General features: G+C 32.8%; 1 protein-coding gene and 1 long non-coding RNA gene across 3 annotated transcripts in view; one reads left to right on the forward strand and one right to left on the reverse strand.

Moving 5' to 3' along the window:
- Positions 1-20756, reverse strand: part of LOC129798289 (DNA-binding protein RFX2) — a 35921-nt gene extending 15165 nt beyond the window's left edge. For both annotated transcript variants that reach the window (XM_055841349.1, XM_055841348.1), the window contains exons 1-3: positions 20544-20756; positions 20211-20448; positions 16254-16295 (exon numbers count right to left, since the gene is read on the reverse strand). In XM_055841349.1, the coding sequence (XP_055697324.1) occupies positions 16254-16295; positions 20211-20448; positions 20544-20756 (493 nt within the window). The remainder of the gene's footprint in view (positions 1-16253; positions 16296-20210; positions 20449-20543) is intronic.
- Positions 7616-21348, forward strand: LOC129798292 (uncharacterized). The gene is made up of 2 exons (XR_008751408.1): positions 7616-7945; positions 20141-21348. It is a non-coding gene; the product is annotated as an uncharacterized LOC129798292 (long non-coding RNA).
- Positions 21349-21653: the final 305 nt, after the last annotated feature.

The following is a 21653-nucleotide window of genomic DNA, read 5'->3' on the forward strand; positions in this document are numbered from 1 at the left end:
CGCACAAATTGAAGTTTCACAATTCTTTTGAAAATCAAGAAAATCAATTCACAAAAATTTTAAACTGAAATACAGAAAATAAATAAAATGCGAGCACAAAATACGTCTGTTTGTCTCAAATACCAATGTTCTTGTGATAAAATTGATTGTGATATAAAAATAGTGCAGTCAATTGCATTACACTACATGCATTCGAATGATTTAGGGGGACTTAACGGGGGAGTCGACACTCTTGTATGAAAAGTGAAAACAAGGATTCATCTATCCAGTCTCAAACCACCTTTCACTTCCTTTCACATAGAGAAATGTGAGATCTTTTGGGTACACCGGGAAATATTGCTCTCACTTCACCTAGCAACGGGTGTGACGGTAGAATTTCGACTGAATTCGATGCCATCGGAAATCTAAGCACTGTGTGTATGGATGATGATGATGATGGTCCCTCTTTTTGCAATCTCTCCATACCTCCCTCCCTTCATATATATATAAATCCCTTACACATAGACAGTAGAGGAAAATATCTAAATATATAATGTGTACAGGAAAATATTCGAGAAACAACACACTCCCAAATTCGACGTACCACCCTCAAAAAAAAATTCACCTTCCACGCCAAACCCCTCATACAACAAAAACACACAAGAGACTTAACCATCTCATCCCACCCACCGAGACCTACCTTTAGGGATATATTTCGAAATGTCATGGACTCTTTTTTTTTGTCTTCTATCTTCAATCTTCATATCTAACCATCCAGGAACATTTTATGAGCATCCCACTCAACTACAATCTTAACATCTCCCGCCTCTCTATAGTCTCATGTACAATCATTAGAGCTCTCAGCTTTCCTGATACGACGTATCATGTCAATTTACTTTACTCATAGTATAATTACACAAAACCACACTCTTCCTTGGGAGTCTATAAATGCTTACACATACCACATTGCAGAATATTTTGAACTTGCTCCAAAGTGAACGAAAGGGATAGCACAACTTCCAGGGAAGAGTTAAGGTACATAAATGGAGGATAATTCTTTGGAAAAACGTTCTAAAGTTAACCCATCATTTGCTTTTAATTTAAATCTGCTTGATTTTAGCATATTCAATTACGAAGTTTTTCATATTGACTTTGAACCAAGGTTAAGCGGTGCATAGGGGAAGCTTTGATAAGTATAGATTTTCGATCTTTATTTACCATCATGAAAAGGCATAACGCACAATAACTTTTGTTTGTAAACATGTTTTCAAAATTTCCCATGAGAATGAGCGAGATGACTAGATCTAGATCTCACTCACACTCATTGAAATGTCAAAAACATGTTTACTAAACAAAAGTGATTGTGCGTTGGGCATAAAAACGAACAAAAACAACTGATCTTTGTTATTCGCTCAGATAAGATAAATGAACTGTAATAAAAACTCAAAAATCGGTTTAGAAAACCAAACCGGTTTTGAATTTTCTTCTCATTTTGTCTGTTTTGTGGCCTATGTACTTCCTGTAGGAGAATTCTGCAATTTTCGTGGCATTGTCACGCGTGAGTTCGAAATCTGACAATGCCAATCGTGCTTTTCTTTTGTCATATCATATCAGTTCGAAAATGCAATTCACTGATTTTTTAATGAAATGCCTTTACTTAGTGATATTATGCAAATACAGTCTGTTCTTGGTTGATTTGTTTAACAACATTCATTGTCATTTAAATTACCAGAAATCTCAAATATGTGACTTTTGACAATGTCACGTGAGCTGAAATGGCTATGCTACGGCTTCAGAATCGCATTTTCGAAACAACTCTCCGGAGATTGAAACCCAATTTGTCATATGGCATATCATATTGCCAGAGCGTTATACGGGCTTCAGACCTAAGGCTTAGCCATATAGCTTAACTTATCTAATTTCTTATCAATCAAGATTTTTTTTGGAAAATTATCACTTAAGATTGGACAACATGGGCAAGTGATCCATTAAATTTTGAAAAAGCATTAAAAATGGTTGCTATTTTGAATTCCTAAATCATTGGAAACTGGGTTAAACCTTAGGTCTGAAGCCAGCCTTACAGAATTCCTCTCCTGTTAGAATTTCGAAGTGTCTCGAGTGTCAAAATATATATCTGCTTTTGCTTCGTTGATGAAAAAAATCAAGCAATAAAGGTCCTTTCACTATATTTTCCCTCATAATCACTGACATGAGTAAAAATTTTAAAAATTTCTCAAAGTGATATTTCATATATTTACCCCATCTTGCTGCGAAAATTATTTTGAAAACTTTCAGCAGAGGAAGTTTTAAATAATCAAACCCCAGCTGTGAATGGGAAGAAACTATCGTGATAAAGTTAACAAGAAAAGATTTTCAAACAAGTGATAAGCCCAGATAAGCTTATGGTAGTTGAGATTCTTTACAAGTGACCTTGGAATGCGTGCAACTCGGAATGCGTGAAAATTCCCGTCGAGCAAGCAGTTCTCGGACACGGAAATGGATAAAATTGGCTCGTTGCGATTGTTTACCCTCAAAATTCAACTCACAATCGAATTTTCACGTAACTATTTCGAGTTGCAAGCACCCCGAGTTGCACGCATTCGGAGGTCACCTGTAAAGAATCTTAGCTACCATAAGCTTATCTGGGCTTATCACTGGTCATTTACTATTTTAAATAGTCTGAGTGGCGAAGACCAACAAAAGAAAAAAAAGTGCATTGAAATCGGTTAATAAACAATAAAGATAGAGTCCGGTCCATATGGATATAGTAAGGGTCGGGGTGCAGTGGGTTGGGGTAGACGGATGGGACCCATCGTTAGAAAGATCTTGATCTCAGATATAATATAAACTAAAATTTTGTCATAATCGCTTCAGAAACACCAAAAATGCAGTCCGGTCATGACATTTTTGGTTATAGCTCGGGTCAGGGAACATCGAGGGAGGAGTGCAATCCATCGTTGGAAAGGTCTCGACCTCAGCTAAAACATATTGAAATTTAAAGAAAAAGCGTCGTCTAGTTTTCGAAATATTCGCGATCGATTAATCGAAAATCGATTTTTCGATTAATCGAACTTTCGATTTAATCGGATGAAATTGAGATGTTATAAGGGTTGTAGTACTCAACGAGAGCTTTCCAAAACACCAAAATTTTTCGATTTCCGATAATTAGAACCGGAGATATGGCCATTTAAAAAGTGAATTTTTGACCCCCTCTCGGGTCAGAACGTTTTAATAGCAATTTTATTGAGATAAATGTCCTTGTCATGAACTTGCTCAATTTCGTGTAACTCGTCGGTTTAAACTTCGAACGTCCTTCGAAGCGGTAAAGGAAAAACGTCAACCAGAGAGAGTTCTCAAATCAGAAAGATTCTTACTGAACGAGAGAAATCTGTTGGTCTTTGTCGTTATTTTGTTAGATTTTCGAATCCATCAGAAAATTGTCTTCGGGTATAAAAGCTGTTACAGTTGTTCCTCAGTGATTGTGTGACATTGAGGCAAGAATAATTTAATCCTTTATCAAAAATATGGGGTCAGAAAAAATCACTTTCTATAACTAATTAGAATAAAACGCAACTTTAGAAGGCCGTAGGAAAAATTTAATTTTTGGGTCACCGGTGACCCAATCGTCCTTAAAGGGTTAAGCCTAGTTCCTACTGACTTTCTTCGCAACAGAGCTAAGATCGCCCATATGCTGAGAATAGAAGCACTTCGCAATTCTAACAGAAAATTACTAGAACTACCATGAGAAATTATGAAGAAATAAAACATGTTTTTTTCTTGATTTTTTCAACACTGCTTCTCTTTTTTTAAACTCCAGTTTGGAACTTTCTTACTTAATTTTACTCACATGAGTTTAAATATTTACCATACAGTTGATAACCGATGCACTTCGAAACTTCGAAAGATTTAAAAAATTTGACAGCTACTTATTGTAGCGTCTAAATATATGTCATACTGAAGATCTTCCTGCCTTTTTACTGCTCGAATTCGTTGCGTTTTTAACGATTACTGAGCAATTATGTCACGCTGTTGGTCCGTCCGTCCGGCCGTTAACACGCCTAGAGGCCAAACGGCTAGAGATAGACACTTGCGATCTTTGGAGGACCCTCCCCCCATAAGTTAAGAGATTCATGTTCTTCTCGTTCAGTAATAACCTTCCCGATTTGAGAGCTCTACTACACAAAAATTCACTTTTTACAGCAAATTTTTGCACATTGTTGTTGACATTGTTGACGATTGAAGTGTCAAGAATATCGAAATTCGAAATGGCAGAACAATCAGTGCTAACGCGGCGCATATATGAACTTGTACTTTAGGCTTCCGGTAGATTTTCGAATAGGTTTGGCTTGGCCTTGGAGTGGCTTTATCTCTTCGAAAGGTTATTACTGAACGGAACCGTTAAGGATCGTTGGAACGGTCTTGCAATTTTTTATAAGACTGAAACAGTCCCAATCAGGTCTGAACCAGTAATAAATTAATTTATGAATCGATAAGTAAATTTTTATATGAAAATCAATGTTATTACTCTTAAACCTATTTTGGGGGATTTTTTGAGTGATTTATGAATCGGTTCAAATCGGTTGAGAATCTATAAAAGGTAAATCATGCGAAAAAAAATAGTACTCTAAAGCTGTTTTGGGTGATCTTTTGAATGATTTATGAATCGGTGGTAAGCAGTAAACGGTAAATGACACGAAGGTACTTTTATTGTATAGCACGTAAGTCACAAGTTCAAATATGTTGCAAAGTATGGGATAGTTTGTCATCCTCTTTTTACAACAGTTTAAATATTACCATTGCTGACAATCGGCGCACTTTGAAATTTTTAAAGATTTTGACCAAGAATTCTGAAATATTTAAAAATTTTGACAGCTGCTTACATCATACGTCTATAAGTCTTCATTGAGGCATACTAAACCAATATTAGCGTATGTGCTCAAGTATCAAAATATTTTTTTTAAGTAATAATAATTACATTTGAAAATTTTACTACCCTTTTCTATAACATAAATTAAAACCAAAAACTGCAGCTTTAATTTGCATTGAAGGATTTTTTTTCATGGGATTATTGATTTTATGGCGATTCATTAGGGTAAATTGGTATAAGTTGGACAATGACAAAAGTTGGAAAATTTCGCTGGTACAAGTTGGACAGGCAATTTTTTCTTGATAAATACAGTACTAAATTTTAATTTGTATATTTTTCTATGTTTTAGTTTAATTATTTGGTTCCTTGTGCTGCAAATAAAGTGAAAATCCATTCATATGAATAAGATTTAACGTATAAAATTCTCACCTCAATTGACAGTGTAACTTTTCACCGTCGAAAAAATACATCGATCGGCCATTTTTTCCTAATAAAAACACAAGAAGAGTGACTTTGGTTTTTCGGTTCTGTTGACATTTCTCAATATTTCTGGCAAATTTTAGTGGAATAAAGTGTTTAATCTCGATAGTTAACGGTACGTAATGGTTTTATTTGATATAATTACTAACTGTATGAAGAAAAAGTGCTTATTTGAAGCGTGAGCAAAAGTGACAAGTTGGACATCCGGAGATACGATTGTATTGCAGGAGTTTTCTTGGCTTCTAGGACTTGGCATAGTTCACAATTGCTGTGCCATTAAGGTGCAATGGTTCAACCAGCAATGGACTATATTCCTGAATGAATCAGAAGTATTTCGGGCCTTCTGGATCCCGTTTCAACGCTGAAGTATCAGACCACCCATTTTTATTTCAGATGGGTAAAAAGGCAAATAAATTGAAAAAGTACAAATCCTATACTCAAGACCAAGTGAACAAAGCACTGGAAGCTTTTCGTCAAGGAAAGTCACTAAGTCAGGTGTCAGTATTATTTGGGGTGCCAAGAACAACACTTTTTAATAAGCTGACCGGGAAATGTCCGGAAGAATGCTCTGGGGAAGGCCTCCTACGCTGCCAAAAGATATAGAAGATGAGCTCGTTGAATGGATTTTAGGATGCAGTGACAAGTGGCATCCTATAACAAAAGATCAAGTCCTCAACACTGTGCAAATTATTTGTAAGAAGTTCAAGATTGTCAACGAGTTCACCGATGGAAGGCCAGGATACTCTTGGTTCAAGAGCTTTTTGAACAGATACCCAGAATTGAGACTTCGTACACCAGAAGCATACACAACCCAAAGAGCTGGTATTACCACTGAGGACATCACTGAGTGGTTTGAGAAAACTCATGAATATTTAAAATCCAAAGATCTTCTGGAATTTCCTCCTGATCGCGTCTTTAATCTTGACGAAACGGGTGTAATGCTTTCGCCCAAAAGTGGACAGGTATCTATTATTATTCTATGGAGTTTTTAAATTCATGTTTGAAGTTCTTTGTGAAAATTCGTATGATTAAAGGAAACTAAAAGAAGAGGCTATGCAAGAAAAAAAAACAATTAGACTTCAGAAACAGGAAGAAAGGCTCAAAATAAAAGAAGAAAAGGAGCAAAGTAAGAAAATTAAAATATCCAAGAAAAAGATTTAATAAATAATATATATCTAAGCCTTAATGTTTTTTACTTTTTAATTATACACTTTACCCTAGTGGTATAATTGATTCAGTTTGTATGGCTGGCATTCAGTAAAAAATCTTGAAACTTGCACAACCTTCCCCTACGCATTGTCCAAATTCCCACGTCCAACTTGCACCCACCCTGTCCAAATTATATTGTTTTGCACTCACGTATTTTTCTTGTATTTAAGAACTTTTCAAACTGTTTTTCAAGAATTTCCATGAAACGGTAATATTCTAGAAGAATCAAGGAGCAAATTTATGTATGTCATCAGGGAAAAATGTATTTATAATGTCTTTAATCTTGTATCAAAGTTCGAGCCTCTCGAAATTGTTCCAATTTATGCAACTTACCCTACTTGCGAAAAAATACTCAAAACAATCTTTATTTTTTAATGAAAATTATTTTAATGAAACTGAAGGGTTAATATAGCTCAATAAGATATAATTGTGCGTATGATAGCTCTTAATTTAACTAATCTATACAATCGACGTATTTTCAATAAATAAATAAATAGCAATAGGATATTTTTATTAAATAATTAATTTGACTGATTTTCAAGAAGGTCTGTATGAAATAAACAATGCCGTATCATCTTTTAAAAATTTTCCTGAAAAGTTACTTTAAATAATTACCATGTCTCTGTTGATTGGACAAATAAGAGAAAGTGAAAGTGAATGATAGATTTCAATAAAGTTTTCCCCTAGCGTCAATCAAAACGCAAAATAGGAATGATTTTTGCAAAATATCGATGAATCCATAGTGGTTGAAAATGATGCTACTATACGCATGAATGAATAGTCAAATAATAGAAAACTGAGATGAAAATTGAAGGGTGTATCCTATCTAAGGTACCACCCACTAAGCATTTCCTATTATTTTTTTGTCCAATACATACATACAAACACACGCACATAAATAAATCTGCAAAATTTCTCTCATACACCGAAAGGGAATCCCTCTGAAAATGCGAAAGAGGGAAAACTCATCTACTTTTCCAGAGAGAACATCAACATGGAAAAGCATGGAGAGATGACAGGAAAATGTGTAGGAGTGACTGAGAGAGGAAAAACAAGATGAAAATTGCGGTACGGATTGGAGGAAAATCTATCAATTGAGAGAATCCAGTAGCTGCGCTATCAACATCCACAAATGGCGACTGTGGATATTTTTCAGAGTGTCTTTTGTCCAGAATTACTCTCGGAAAATGGACAAAAATGAAAAATTTACCAACGTGAAAAATGCTTCTCTATAGTCAGCACGTAAAACTTTTCTTGTTATCAGTCAGTTAATATTTTCGTAAAGTTATTTTTCAATTGAGGTTAATTTGAAAGCTTAACTCCTTCAGCCAATTAAAAAAGTGGCTTTAAAAATAATGTGTTTTGTGCTACAAATGGAAAATCTACACGTGGTACAAAAGGTAAATTGAGGTAATAATAATGTCGATTACATATAAAATAATTGTAAAATTTTTAACTTTGTTGTTAAGAAAATATCACGTGGAAAAGGAAAGCTATTTAAAGAAAAAATTTATAGATTAAAAACGGATCTTAAAAATTATTTTAAGCATGAAAGCGTGTGCGGTAAAAATTAAAAAAAAAAGTCTCTCATCCGAGTGCTATAAATAAACAAGTGTATCCAAAAAATAAATAAAATGTTAGGGTAAGTGTGCCAAATTTCGGCATAGATGCATGCAAGCGTCAAAGTCTCAAGTTTGAAATGTAATATTTTAAATTCAAATTGATTTTTTTATTCTTTCTTTTTAAAGAGTGTTGCTTGGAACCTTGTAAAGAGTTTACCGTATTTATTTACTCTAAAATCATTCTTAATACATTTTAAAATGAATAAAAATATAGACATAGCTTTGGTGCCCTATTTCGGCCACCTTCATTTTCATAGTTCCTTGCCCTTCGGGAATACTTCCAATATCTTTTTCACGTCATCTTGTTTGTCGAAGCTACATTTTTTGTTATTCTTTTGCATTGTACAATCTTTAGAGTACGTAAAATCTAAAAGTTCATGGAAATTCGAGGAACAAAAAAGGTGGCCGAAATTGCAAGCTGGCCGGAATTTGGCACACTTACCCTACATAACTTTATAACATTTCCTTGCGATAATTCCGATGGATTTATACTAAAACTCTAGTTGATATTTTTCTGAGTTTTCGAACAGTCAGGACAGGACACATAGGTATTCGGTATTCGGTGTGTTTACTTTACAGTCTAACCTTTATTCCCCAAAAGCGTCTCGGGTTAAAGATAAATTAGTTTTCTATTTACCCAAAATGTTATTGATGTTCGAAAAATTCATGCAAAATTTCAAATTTCCTTATTAATGCCTCTGGTACACCTTTCTGTAGCTCTGTATAATTTCATGAAATTAAAATTCGTGTCCCTTTCTTTCTTATAAGATTTGCATAAGTCTATCCCACTTTTTCGAGCACAAAATTAGATTGAATTAAATTGAATTTGGTGCTATTTTTAAAAGAAGCAGAAAAGTTCGAAAGAGTGGGATAGACATGTGCAAAGATTTTAAGATAGTAAAGCAATACAAATTTCGATTGCATAAAATTTCCCTGATCCAAAAGGTGTACGTGCTATAAAATATCTAAAATAATATTGATTTTCCGATTTTCCCCACAACAAAGGGAAGAACTGATACATGTTGACATTCGAGACATTTCTAAATTCGAACAGGACCTCAATCCTTTAAGGACGAGAAGGTCAAAAAATGAGGGTCTGAAATATCGCTTTTTCGGACATTTTAGACTAAAACATAGCTTGAGAAGGCTGTAGGAAAAATTCCATTTTTGAGTCACCGGTGACCCAATCGTCGTTAAAGGGTTAAGCCACACACTGGGACAAAACAAGAAGTACAAATGTCTACTTTTTGGCTTTCAAAACCAATATTTGAGCAGTTTTTCTCTAGGGGTTTTCTGTTTTCTTTTTTTTTATTTCATGATAAAATTGCATATTTATTTGAAAAACGTTTTAGTACATCCATGTGCTAAACGTTCAAATTCCATTTCAATCTGCGATTCATTGTTAGGCTTTATCGAGGAGTTTAAAGAAATCAATCGCAATGTAGGTATTAAAATTTATCACACATTAAAAAACGTAAACTAAGCACCCGTCTGACACAGGGTAAGGGGGACCCAGCGTTGAACCATTAATTAACACCCAGCTTTAGGCACTATTTTAGCCCACATCGTCAAGATCCCAGTGGTTGGCACAAATTAAGGTCTGAATCTTGGCACGTAGATCAATGGCGGTGGAATGAAACTGTCAATTGCACATCCTGATTTCACCTTCGAATTTTATACAAATGTTAGAAGCTACAAAGATAGGGATATATTTTATTTAACCAGGATAAACGATTTAACACTTTAGAAAAGTAAACCCTATTTAAAAAAAAATGTCTCCTAAAAAATACCCTCAAAAGGAAAAAAACACGTATTTCAAGGTTGGAAATTTGTTTATAGTTATCACGACGCTTTTCCCTACACGAAACGCACCCACGCACATTTCTTATTATTAAAAAAAAAACACTAAAATCACTGCACTGAGAAAAAATGGAGGGTGTGATTAACATTTTTTCCTCATAACTTTAACACTTTTTAGGTGTAAAAATATATCAACATTTTTTAATGTTAATTTTACACCTTATTAAGGGTAAAGTTAACATAAAAAGGGTAACTTTAATCCCTAATACACCTAAAAAGGGTAATATTTACACCGATTTTGGATCAATACTGCAGGATAAAATTAATATTTCTGGAATGTTATTTTAAGTTTTTCTGATTTCTCTCAGTATGAGAATCTTTTCATAAATCTTAAAACAATAAAATGTTTTAGAAAATATTCCATTTTGTCACTGACAACTGAGCAATACGGGCCGGCCACATAATTTTCGTAGTTCTGCTACTCACCACCATTAACGCAAAACAGTTTCCGTCACGTATATTTGGTAAGGGGTATTTTGTATGGGAACTTCTTAAAAGTAAAGTATGAAAAATAGGAATTAATTGAAGCTATAATCAACGCTTATCTGGTCAGACGCGCATGTACTAAACATACAAAACGGTAATTTCCGAAATAGAGGAAACTAGGGAGGTTTGAGACAGGGGTAGCTTGGGATGAGGTGATTTTTCATTAATTTGTGAAATAAATGCGATTTAATCACTACTCCATCGTAGGCAACATTAAGATGTATCTTTACTAAAAACTGGATATCCTCAGTTTCATTGTTTAAATTCTATGAAGAGTTTTTCTTTAAATTGTTAAAAATAGTATATTTTTGATGTCTCATTTTTCCTCTTTGTATTTTATATCAGCTATATCATTAGCTAGCACAAGATCCATTCATATTTTTGAATAGTGGCGCCATCTATCTGTAATCCTATGGGCTAATTGAATACCGTAGACCAGGGGTGAGCAAGAACCGTTTGAAACCGAATAAAAGTCAAAACAATTTTGTCCTGGTAACGTTTGCACCATCGACGTACAATTTTCATTTGACGTTTGTTCGGTTTCAAACGGTTCTTGTTCAACTGTGAAGTAGACTTTCTCTCAATTGGGCATATGGTGCAAAATATCATTCGAATTATCGAGAGATTCAGATGTGAAGGTCATTGTAAATATTACAAAAAGCGCTCAATTATAAAGAATCACGATAAAACGAAAGAACTACAGCAAATTTGAGCATGTTTGCCTCAATAGAGAAACTTAATCAAACGTGAAAGTTATCAACAAAAATTTTTTTAGACCACTATCCGAATGAGAACTAACCCAATTGAGAAAGAGTCCAACTGACTGAGAGTCTAGTAGCTTATTACTATGAAAAAAAAATCTACTAAAAAAAACATATTGACCAAGGTGTTTGGGATTTCCCTAATTTTCCATACTTTCGAAAATAACGAGCTATTTTTAGAAATTTCAAAATTAAATAAAAAATCAACTAAATTATGTGAAAATGCAAATAAAAATAAGAAACTTGAAAATTAAAAGTGGATTTATGTGAGCAACAATTGCATATTTCGTAGGTATCACTTGATAAAATCAACAATTCTCCTCGATTAATCACATTTTCACTATTCTGCTTTTATAAATAAAAAAAGGTTACTTAATTTTATCATTCACTAGAAAATATATTTGAAGCTTAAATTACATAAAATACTTAATACGAGTCTAATTGATACAAGTGACGTTATAAGAGTGCCTATTTGTTCAATAAAAGTATTTTAAATAAATTTACTTTTTTGAACTGTGATTAAAAAATATGCATGGTAATTAAGATTTACTCAGTAAAAGGAAAAGTTAATCAAGTAAAAATCGAAATAGTCTTGTAAGTCTTCCTCAATTTCTAGTGAAATGTAAAATTAGCAAGAAGAGGACAAATTATCAAAAAAGTACAAGACACCTGGATGATTTTTCAATTTAATTGATATTACTGCATCTTCTCAATCAAAACTTTCTCCATTAATTCAACAAATCTAAGCTAAAATACTGAACGAAATGTTGAGGGGAAGCAGCAGCTTTGATTAAGAAACATCATAAAAGTAGCCTTAAAGAAGATTATACTCTTCCAATTGGAAGGGATTGCATTTTCAACCTGAGCTAGCATGAAAATAATTTGATAATTTCACAGGATTAAGAGAAAATGGGAGGGAAGCGTTGTACCTTCAGCGAATAACAACAACAAAAAAGTTGAGCTGATAGACAACCTGGTACCTGTCCCGAGAACACGTGTACTAACTGCACACGAGTAGTTTGATTGTTAATTCAGTGATACATCCACCGAAATCAGAGGGGTGCGCGTTTTATTCGCATGGTATGAAACCTTTATTACAAATTAGACATCAAACAAGGGGTTGTCCAACAATGAAAAATCATTCGCTGAACAGTATGTTAACTGTTACATTCTACCTCATCATTTCATTTTGCACTTTTGCAATCGAAAGGGCTAATCTTTTTTTTATATTATCGATAAATAAAGATTTAAATTCTTACAGAGCAAAAGTAATAGCTAGGATAAATTAAGCTAATTCAAAATCTGCTTCAAATGGAAATTTCTCGCTACTCCAAATGGAAACGTCACTGTTTTCATGATAAATACAGTACTAAATTACTATATTTATATATTTTCTACACCTCAGTTTCATTATTTAGTTAATTTTGCTCCAAATAAAGCGAAAATCCATTCATACTGACAAATTTTAATTTGTTAATTTCTCAGAGAAATTAAAAGTGTACCTTTTCACCATAAAACTTTTCATCGATCGACCATGTTTTCCAATGAAAAACACAATGAGGTGACTGTTGTTCATTCGTTTTGTTTAATATTTATGTCATATTTCTGGCTAATTTTAGTTAAATTAAGTGCTAATCTTTATTGTTAACGATACGTAAGGTTTTCAAATGAAATAATTACATATTTCGTGAACATAAAGGGTTTTTTTCTGAAATGTCTGCAAATGCTTCAATAGGAAACCCGGGAAATATGATTTTTTTTTGAGAGATTTTCTTATTGTTTTAGATGGGAAAAGAGAAAATATCAAGAATAAGAATAAATCCTGCACTCAAGAGCAACTCAACAACATTTTGGAAGCCTTTCGTCATGGTTTCACTTACACTCTTTGTCTCCAATTAGAAAATTTCCCTTGTCTCCATTTAGATTAATATTTTTCCAATAGAAGCATTTTACGCTCGCGTGTTTTTCTTGTATGTAAGAAGTTTTCAAATTATATCTAAAGAATTTTCACTAAACAGTAACATTCTAGAAGAGTCAAGGAGCAAATTTATGTAATTCTCTTCAGAAAAAATATGAACTTAATGTGTTTAATCTTCTGTCAAAGTTAAAGCGTCTGGAAATGGTTTTGAATTAGGACATTTACCCTATGTCACTTTTTAAGCATTATTAGTAAAATTTTGTTGAAATCGTCTTCGAATCAAAATAAAATGCACGCAAATTTGTAGAAAACCAATGAAAAAGTAATGGTTCTACAATTTTCTTTTACTTCAAGAGATTCCACACATCGTTATCACTTTTCAGTAATTCTTAGAAAATTTTTCACGTTTGCGATTTATTACACTTCTTCGAAAAATGTTTCCGTATTTCTAGAAAGCGATTTCCTGTTTCTATAAAATATTTCTGCATTTTTGAAAATGTTTCAGTGTCTGAAATAAACTTACACAGTAAAAAACAATTTTTATGAACCTGGATTGCTCTCTGCACTTCAAGATACATTTTCTAATTTTCTGGAGTGCATTTACGGATTTATAAGCGGTCTTCAGACTAGAGGCTCAGCCCAGTTCCCGACGGTCTCAAAATTCTAAATTGCTTTTTTAGAATTCACTAGGTCATTTGTCATTAATAATCCAATCCTAAGTTAAATTTTTCCAAAAAATCTTGATTGTTAAAAAATTAGAGCAGTTAAGCCATATGGCTAAGTCTCATGCCTGAAATCCGTAATAGACACTATACCGTGTTTTATAGTTGCATTTTCGCTTTTATAAAAAGGTTTCTAAAAATATGCATGTAATATATTTTTCAGTGTTTGAATTTTAATTTTTTGATCTTTTTTTCAAGACAAATTTGTTGAGTATCCTACCCTACCGCGGTTTGTCATTTGACCGAAAAACGATCAAAAACGGTCGGTAGGTTTAGTGTTAAGAAGCTAAATTACATCACGATAGCGCTCAATTTTATTTAAAAATAGGTTTAAAAAATCCCAATTTCAAAGGTGCCCCACTTCCCCCTATAAGTTTATGAAATACGTTTCAGAGTTTATGAAACAATTACATGTTTCTTGGAAACGTTTTCGTATTCTTAAGAAGCGTTTCCGCATCTCTATTTTTCTGCATTTCCAAAAACGTTTATGAGTTTCTAAAATGCATTTTAGCGTTTTTAAAAATGCATCCGTCTCTCTGGAATGTGACTATGTGTTCCCAAAAACGAGTTTCAGAAACGCTAATGGGTTTTTTGAAAGTGTTTTGCGTTTATTAATACGATTCTGGGGTTCTGGAATGCGTTTCCTTGTTACTACTCAGAAAAAAAAAGTTTTGTCAAATTAACAAGACAAGTTTGTCAAAAGGATGTTCTTCTATACAGAATATAGAAAAGTTTTATTAAATCGGCGGCTAACTGGATTTTGTTTAAAGTTTGTCAAAAGGGTGTTTTCCCATATAAAATGCGAGAAAGTCTTGTCAAATTGGTAAATAACATCCTTTTGACAAAATTTGAACAAAATCCATTTGTTCTTTTAACAAAATTTTTTTTTCAGAGTAGAAACGTTTTTTGCTTTAAATGAGTTTTTGTAAACCTTTCTAACTTTATTAATCACATTTCTGCATTCATTCAAACATTTATGTATTTTTCAGTGCATTTCTGAGATTGTTCTCGGTAAAATTATTTGTGTTTCAACAAAAAATTGTTTCTCAATTGGTTTTAAATTATGTCTTTTTAAGTGAAAATGAATTGTTTTTTCGAGAAGTTTACACCATCTTGCACTAAGATTTGTTTTTATATTTGTTTTATAATGAATTTTTTGTATATTTATTAAATTTTATGCAGGAATAAAATCGTCTTTATGACACAGTTTATTGCTTTTCTTTGTATTTACTTTCTTAATTTCTGAGTCATCTTTGCAGCTGTTAAAATAAAAGAAAATTCTATGTGTTTTCCAAATATTTTTAACATCAAGCATATCTAAATAAATTATTTATATGTCATTAAATATTTGAACACAAAAAATATTTTTATTCCTTTAGATTGGTTAGTAATCCTTGATTGATTTCAAGTTCAAGCCATTAAACGAATTTCATTTTTTGCTGACACATTATCTAAATTAAATTTGTAATGCTATGAAAATTTTTAAATTAAAATTATGAATTTTTATCGAATTATTCGGAATACTAAAAACTGAATAAAAGTTTAAACAGAAAATCTCAGAAAAATCATGTGCCCCTCATTTGCAAAGGTGTGATATCTGTAATAAATTTCTTGTTATTAAGTCTACCGTTGAGAATTATGTTCGAGTATAATGTGTATCTGTGGGAATTACAGTTAATATCCTCATTAGGACGATATAAATAGTTAGAGAAGTTTATTAATTAGACAGACAATAATACTTGTAGGGAGGATATCGTTAATATGTCATCCCTTATTGATGTCAGTGATGCATTAGTTGAAAGGTTTTGATGTGAACTTCATTTTATTCCTAGAATATCTCCCTAATGAGATATCCTCTAATAATACCAATTTTCCAAGAAATATATTTCAGGCTAATCAGAAAAATCGCTGAGATTCCAACCACCTGACGACAAATTTTTTTCCAAATTTCTCTATTAAATACCTCCTATCTTGATTGAGATTATCTTCAATAGAAAACCCCTTCTTCACTTCATTTGATTTCAATAAACCGAAGAGAAACGCGATTGAAAAACGATAAAAGAATCCCCTATTACAAAAAAAAAAACTTATTGGAATTTGGTTATTGAGCAATTATAAAGCGTAACATTATCTATCATCTCTCCCATTAATTGATAAAATCCAAACATTATTCACTAAATCACTATCAAACATTTCCCTCTGAAAATTTCTCTGAAGGGATTTTTTGAGATCTGCATCATCAATAGATACATTTATAAGGATTCAATCTTCCCTTCTGAATAGTTTTCCATACAAAACATCTTGTACAAAACTGAATAAATATTGCGTAAATGGAACAAATAAACTTACCGACTGTTGTGAGAGGAGCATAAGATCGAACAGCACCTTCAGCTGCAAAATGGAAAAGAAATAAACGTATTCAAAATTAAAGTTCTTTGCAAACACTTGCGAAAGAAAAAAAACACATTTTTTATATTTTTATGGTCGAAATCAGAGAAAAGTCAAACGAATATTGACGGGAGATATTCGGCTTATCGAGCAAATTTCTGATAGCATTTAGTCATAAAACTTTTTTTCATACAAGTCAATAAAAACTGTCAATATTTGATTGGTTTTGGATTTATAAACCTAGAAGTTTATCAGTGATTTACGATTGCAAATCAATATAGCAATAAACTTAATTATTCTTTTACTATTCAAATATTACGAATATAATGCCTAGCGCACAATAATTATTGTTTTGTAAATATATTTTTAACATTTCAATGAGTGAATGAGATCGACATCGAACCATCTCGGTCAAACAAACAAAAGTTATTGTGCGTTGTGCATAATGATCATTTAAGTTAAAACAACGAACAAAAGTTGATTAAACGAAAATTTGTAAAATAATTCGTTATGTATTTTTAGAATATCTTTTCGAGACTAAAAAAATATTATTGCAATATCTAATAGTATTGACAACTAACTTAAAGAACAGGTAAGTATATTAAGCGAGATTCTTAACAATCTCACCCAATCCTACCAAAATTTCATGTCCTTCGATCGGGCCAAAACTTTGCCAAAATGTGTTCGCCACTTCCTAATCACGAATATATGAATGGCTCGAACTTGGGCTCAAAAACGTTCCCGGTCGTCCGTCCGTCCGGCCGCTCTTTGGAGCTTAATATCTCCCAAACTAAGAAAGATATCGACTTGCGGTTTTCGGCAAAGGCTATATATCGGGTGAAAATTGTAACTTGGTGAATTGACCCCCCACCCCCCACCCCTCCTTCCGCCATTTTGAATACCCCCCTTTTTTTGTTTTCTCAATAGCTCCGCCCCTATGGCATCGATCGGGCTCAAATTTTAGTATGTTATAGCTGGGCATTAGAGCTTTCAATCAGTACCAAAGTTAAAGTCCCCTCACCTTCCTGACCTGAGCTATAAGATTCAAAATAAAATGTCTTAAAATTGCCATAACTCTGGTACTAATTATCAGAATTTAAAAAGAGTGAACATTTTGGAAAGCTCTCATGAAATGTAAAATTTTTGAATTTTCTGAGTTAAATAACTGAAAAACTCCATCATTGTGTGCATCGGGCTCAAATTTTAGAATGTTGCAGCCGCATATTATACCTATCAAACAAAAAAAAACTTAATTCGCTCGATAACCCCTGACCCGAGCTATAAGGGATCAGAGTTTTAAAATTGACCGGCATATATGTCCGGTTCTAATTAACATTTTGAGCTAAATTTTGGCTTTTTGGTTTCTTCTCGATGAGCAGTTTCAGAGGGAAATTCAAAAAGTCACCACAGGTGGCGCTGCGATAGCGTCAAAATTCATCGAAATTCAAACTAATTTTTCTCAAAAACGGCATTGTGCAAGTTAATGAAATTTTAGTATGTTGTAGTCCAGTCTAGGACGTTTCCAAAATGGTGCATAAGTGCGCTGTGGTTTCAATAGAACCGGAGATATGAGGGGTCAAAGTTCACGAAATTCAAAAAATCATATCTCCGGTTCTATTTAACCGATTTTGACGTGTTAGGGCGCAAATGAAAGATCTCGCAAAATTCTACAATTTTCTGGAACATTTGAACTTAGTGGGACCAATACCAGAGGCGCTACAGTCGAAAAACAAATTTCAATATGACATAACTTCAATTATCTCGGCACCTGCTTAACCAATCTTGATGATTACTTTAGCAGGATTGTAGAGGACATTTGTCTCTATATTTCGTCCATATAACATTTTTTGCTCAAATAATGTCTTCTAACCGATTTTGTCGTTTTAGTGTGAAAAATTTGATTTTTTCCATAATAAAGCTTTGAAAACACTCAGATGCCAATTTGACTGCCTCTACTCCACCAAGACACTTAAAATAGGGTATTAAATGAAAAGTCTCACGAAATACAACAATTCTTTGATATTGTCGAAGTTCATCAAATGAACAATTGGGGCGCTCTGGTCGGAAAACGAGTTCAGAAACAAACAACCTCGATTATCGCGGCTTCTGAGTAATTGATGAGATCAAGTTCTGCGGCAAAATTATAGAGATCATTCTGGTCTACATTTTACCCATATATCACTTTTCTGTCAGTCCATCCAAATCTTTGATATTTTGGTTTCAATATAAAATTTGTATAATTTCACGAATTTGATTTTATATAACTGAATGGCGTCCCCCAACTTCGGCTCTAAATCGAATTTGTAAGTATTCCGAATTAGTTCACTTTAAGTAAAAGAATAAAATAAAATTCTTAAAAAAATCAATTATTCTTTGATAATGTTATAGTTCGTCACATGGAAAAGACGCCCACTGTAATCAAAAAACGTGCTACAAAACAAATAAATTAAATTATCTCGGCTACATAGTAAAAGATAAAGTTTTGGAACAAAATATAAAGAAGATTCTGGTCTATATTCCACTATCAACTTTCTGTCAACTGACAGAAAGTCAAGTAAATGAACTCAGTCAAATGACTGAGTTCATTTACATACTAGACATTTTTTTTTTGATTTAAATAAAATTATTTGCAATATTTAAGAAATTTTATTCAAAATTGCTGTATTAATATCTTTCATCTTTAGTTCCAAATAGAATTTGCATGGACTAAAGCATGCATTAATGCTCTCTGCTTTCAAATTGTCAAAATGAAGAGGAAATTGAGAAGAATCTAGATGAGACGATAGTGATTGTTAACAAACGGACAAACGGACGCGGAAATATCATTGGAAATTAAACATAAAATTCCGCTCATTCCATGGAATTTTACCCTAAATTTCCTCAGTCTTTCATGGAATCGTTCCCAGTAAAATCCATTTGAATTGTTGCGCTTTCAATGGAAATTTGAACAAAATCCAATGAAAATCCAGCGTCTTTTTCCATGTAAGTCTATGGAACATTTGTATGGAAAACCAAAAGTGAAAATCTATGGATTCTAATGGATTTTCATTTAATTAAACAATTTGCTGTTTTTCAGAAATTTGATTCCAAATAACTGTATAATATCTTTCACCTTTAGTTTCAAATCGAATTTGCATGCAATCCGAGTTTGCTCACGTTAAGAATCTCATCTACAATAAGCTGATCTAAGTTTATTACTAGTTTTTTTTTTTTAATAATTTTCATAATAGGCAAGTTTTGAAAAAAAATATGGAAAAAATAAATCTTCTTTGCTGTACAAGAATTTAATAATTGTTTCCGGAAGATTTTAATTAAATTTTAAATTATAACGGCGTTATCACACTTGCACATTAAAAATTTAATGTGATTCACATTAATTGTCGCTTGTGAGCGTCCAAATATGTTATTTGTGTCTTTGTGTCACTTAATATTTGGAGTTTATCTATTTATTGATAAAGAAGTGGACTTGGCCTGCAAAAATAAGTTTTGATGTACCTAAAGTATAAATATATTTCACATTAAAAAATTAAAGAGAAAATCGCATTAATTTTTCGCATTAATGCTATAAATCAATTTATATCAAATTTTGCGGGTCAAGTCTACCTTTTTATTAACAAATAGATCAAATTTTGAATATAAAATGATTCAAACACACAAATTACACATTTGGACTCTCACCAGCGACAATTAATGTGAATCATATTAAAATTTTAATGTGCAAGTCTGATAACACAGTTTTCTGTCGAATATTTTAATGTTTTTTTCTTTTTCTTGAAAATAAATTCTCATGACTATTCTTGAAAATTATTTTTACTCAGTTTGCTTTTCCTCATTAAAATTCTTTGCAGTTGATCTTCTCTGACATGATTCCACCCCTGCTGAAAGTTTCAAAAGGACGATAAAGAGAAGTTCACTCACCCGTGACTGTGATGTAGTGAGGGCCAGAATCATTCGGACTATGCGTCTGCACGACAGCCACCTGGGCAGTCACTTGCTGAGCCCCAGGAGCAACCACAGCTGTCCCATTCGTGGACTCAACAGCATCAGCCGCCACCACAGTGATAGGCGACTCATTGCTTGAATCCGAATGCTCCAGCGGAACGACATCGATCACGGAAACTCCGCCAGGTGTTGTTGTTGTTTGCAGGATAATTTTCTAGAGAAAAATATAACAAAAAAAAATACCATGGAGGACTGTCTCTTTTTTTTTGTCCTCCCTGAAAACCAGGAGAATTTTTACCGCATCCTCACCTGAGGTAAAACCTGATGGAGGGCAATTGGGATGGTTGTACCATTTGTTCCTGGACTCGTGGCAGCGGATGTCACCGCAATGGCATTTTCGCCATTGGATGAGGAGGGAGATGTCATTGTCACAGTTTGAGATGCAGGAGACACATTGCCTCCCTGACTAGAAACCGACGTTACTGCCACAAAATTCCTCTGAGTTGCCAATCTTGCAGCCATAGTCTCAAAAATTTATTTATACTCTTCATACAGCCTCAAAGCACAGAGTTTTAAAAAATGTAATTTTTGTCTTGTAAGTCCTTTTTAAAAATTTGCCGCATTGTTTTTCTATTTTATTTTATTTAAATGCCGAGTATTTCAATTGAATTTCCTTCATTCTTCACTGATTCAGCAATTCAAGGACGTTTCCATGCAAATCAGTGAAAATTCTGCAAAAAGGAAAGCAACAAAGATATTGTTTCACCTTTCTTTTAATGCCTGAAAATATTATTTACTTTCAATCAAAGGGACATTTTTATTTAAATTCGTCTTAACCCTTAAGCGCAGAGGGGAATTTTTATAAGAAAATTGTATTGTAATGAGAAAATAAAGTAAAGGCAGATCAATTGAAAATCGATAGACTGCCCTCTAACTAATCTTTCACTAAAAACTTGCAAAAAAAAAATAAATTGTCAAAATTTCAATGGAGATTTGATATCGATGTAGTTTAGGTGCGACACCAAAAACCGAATAAATCTACAAAAACTTCTATTGGAACATTTTCAACGATGTAGAATATGTTCTATAAAAATTACCAATATGTTTTCCAATTTGTTTAAAATTCATCCCATAGATTAGCATAGACTTAACAAAAAATAAAAAAAAATGTATGATTAGAAGGAATCACACCTAAAAACTGGGCCGAGTTTAACGTTTTGACGGTATTAACTCGCACTGAATGAATAGGTATATCAAATCCTGACAGTTGCAGTTTTTTTACACAATAAAACCATAATTAAAATTTACACAGATGAAAGAAAAAAATTTCCGGTTATAAAACTAAATAATTTTTAAATATTTAAATATATTATATCATTAGATACAATTGCGTTGGATTAAAAAGTTTTAATAGTTAAT

This window comes from Phlebotomus papatasi, chromosome 1 (genome assembly GCF_024763615.1).
Source record: "Phlebotomus papatasi isolate M1 chromosome 1, Ppap_2.1, whole genome shotgun sequence".
Classification (NCBI taxonomy): Eukaryota; Metazoa; Arthropoda; class Insecta; order Diptera; family Psychodidae; genus Phlebotomus; species Phlebotomus papatasi.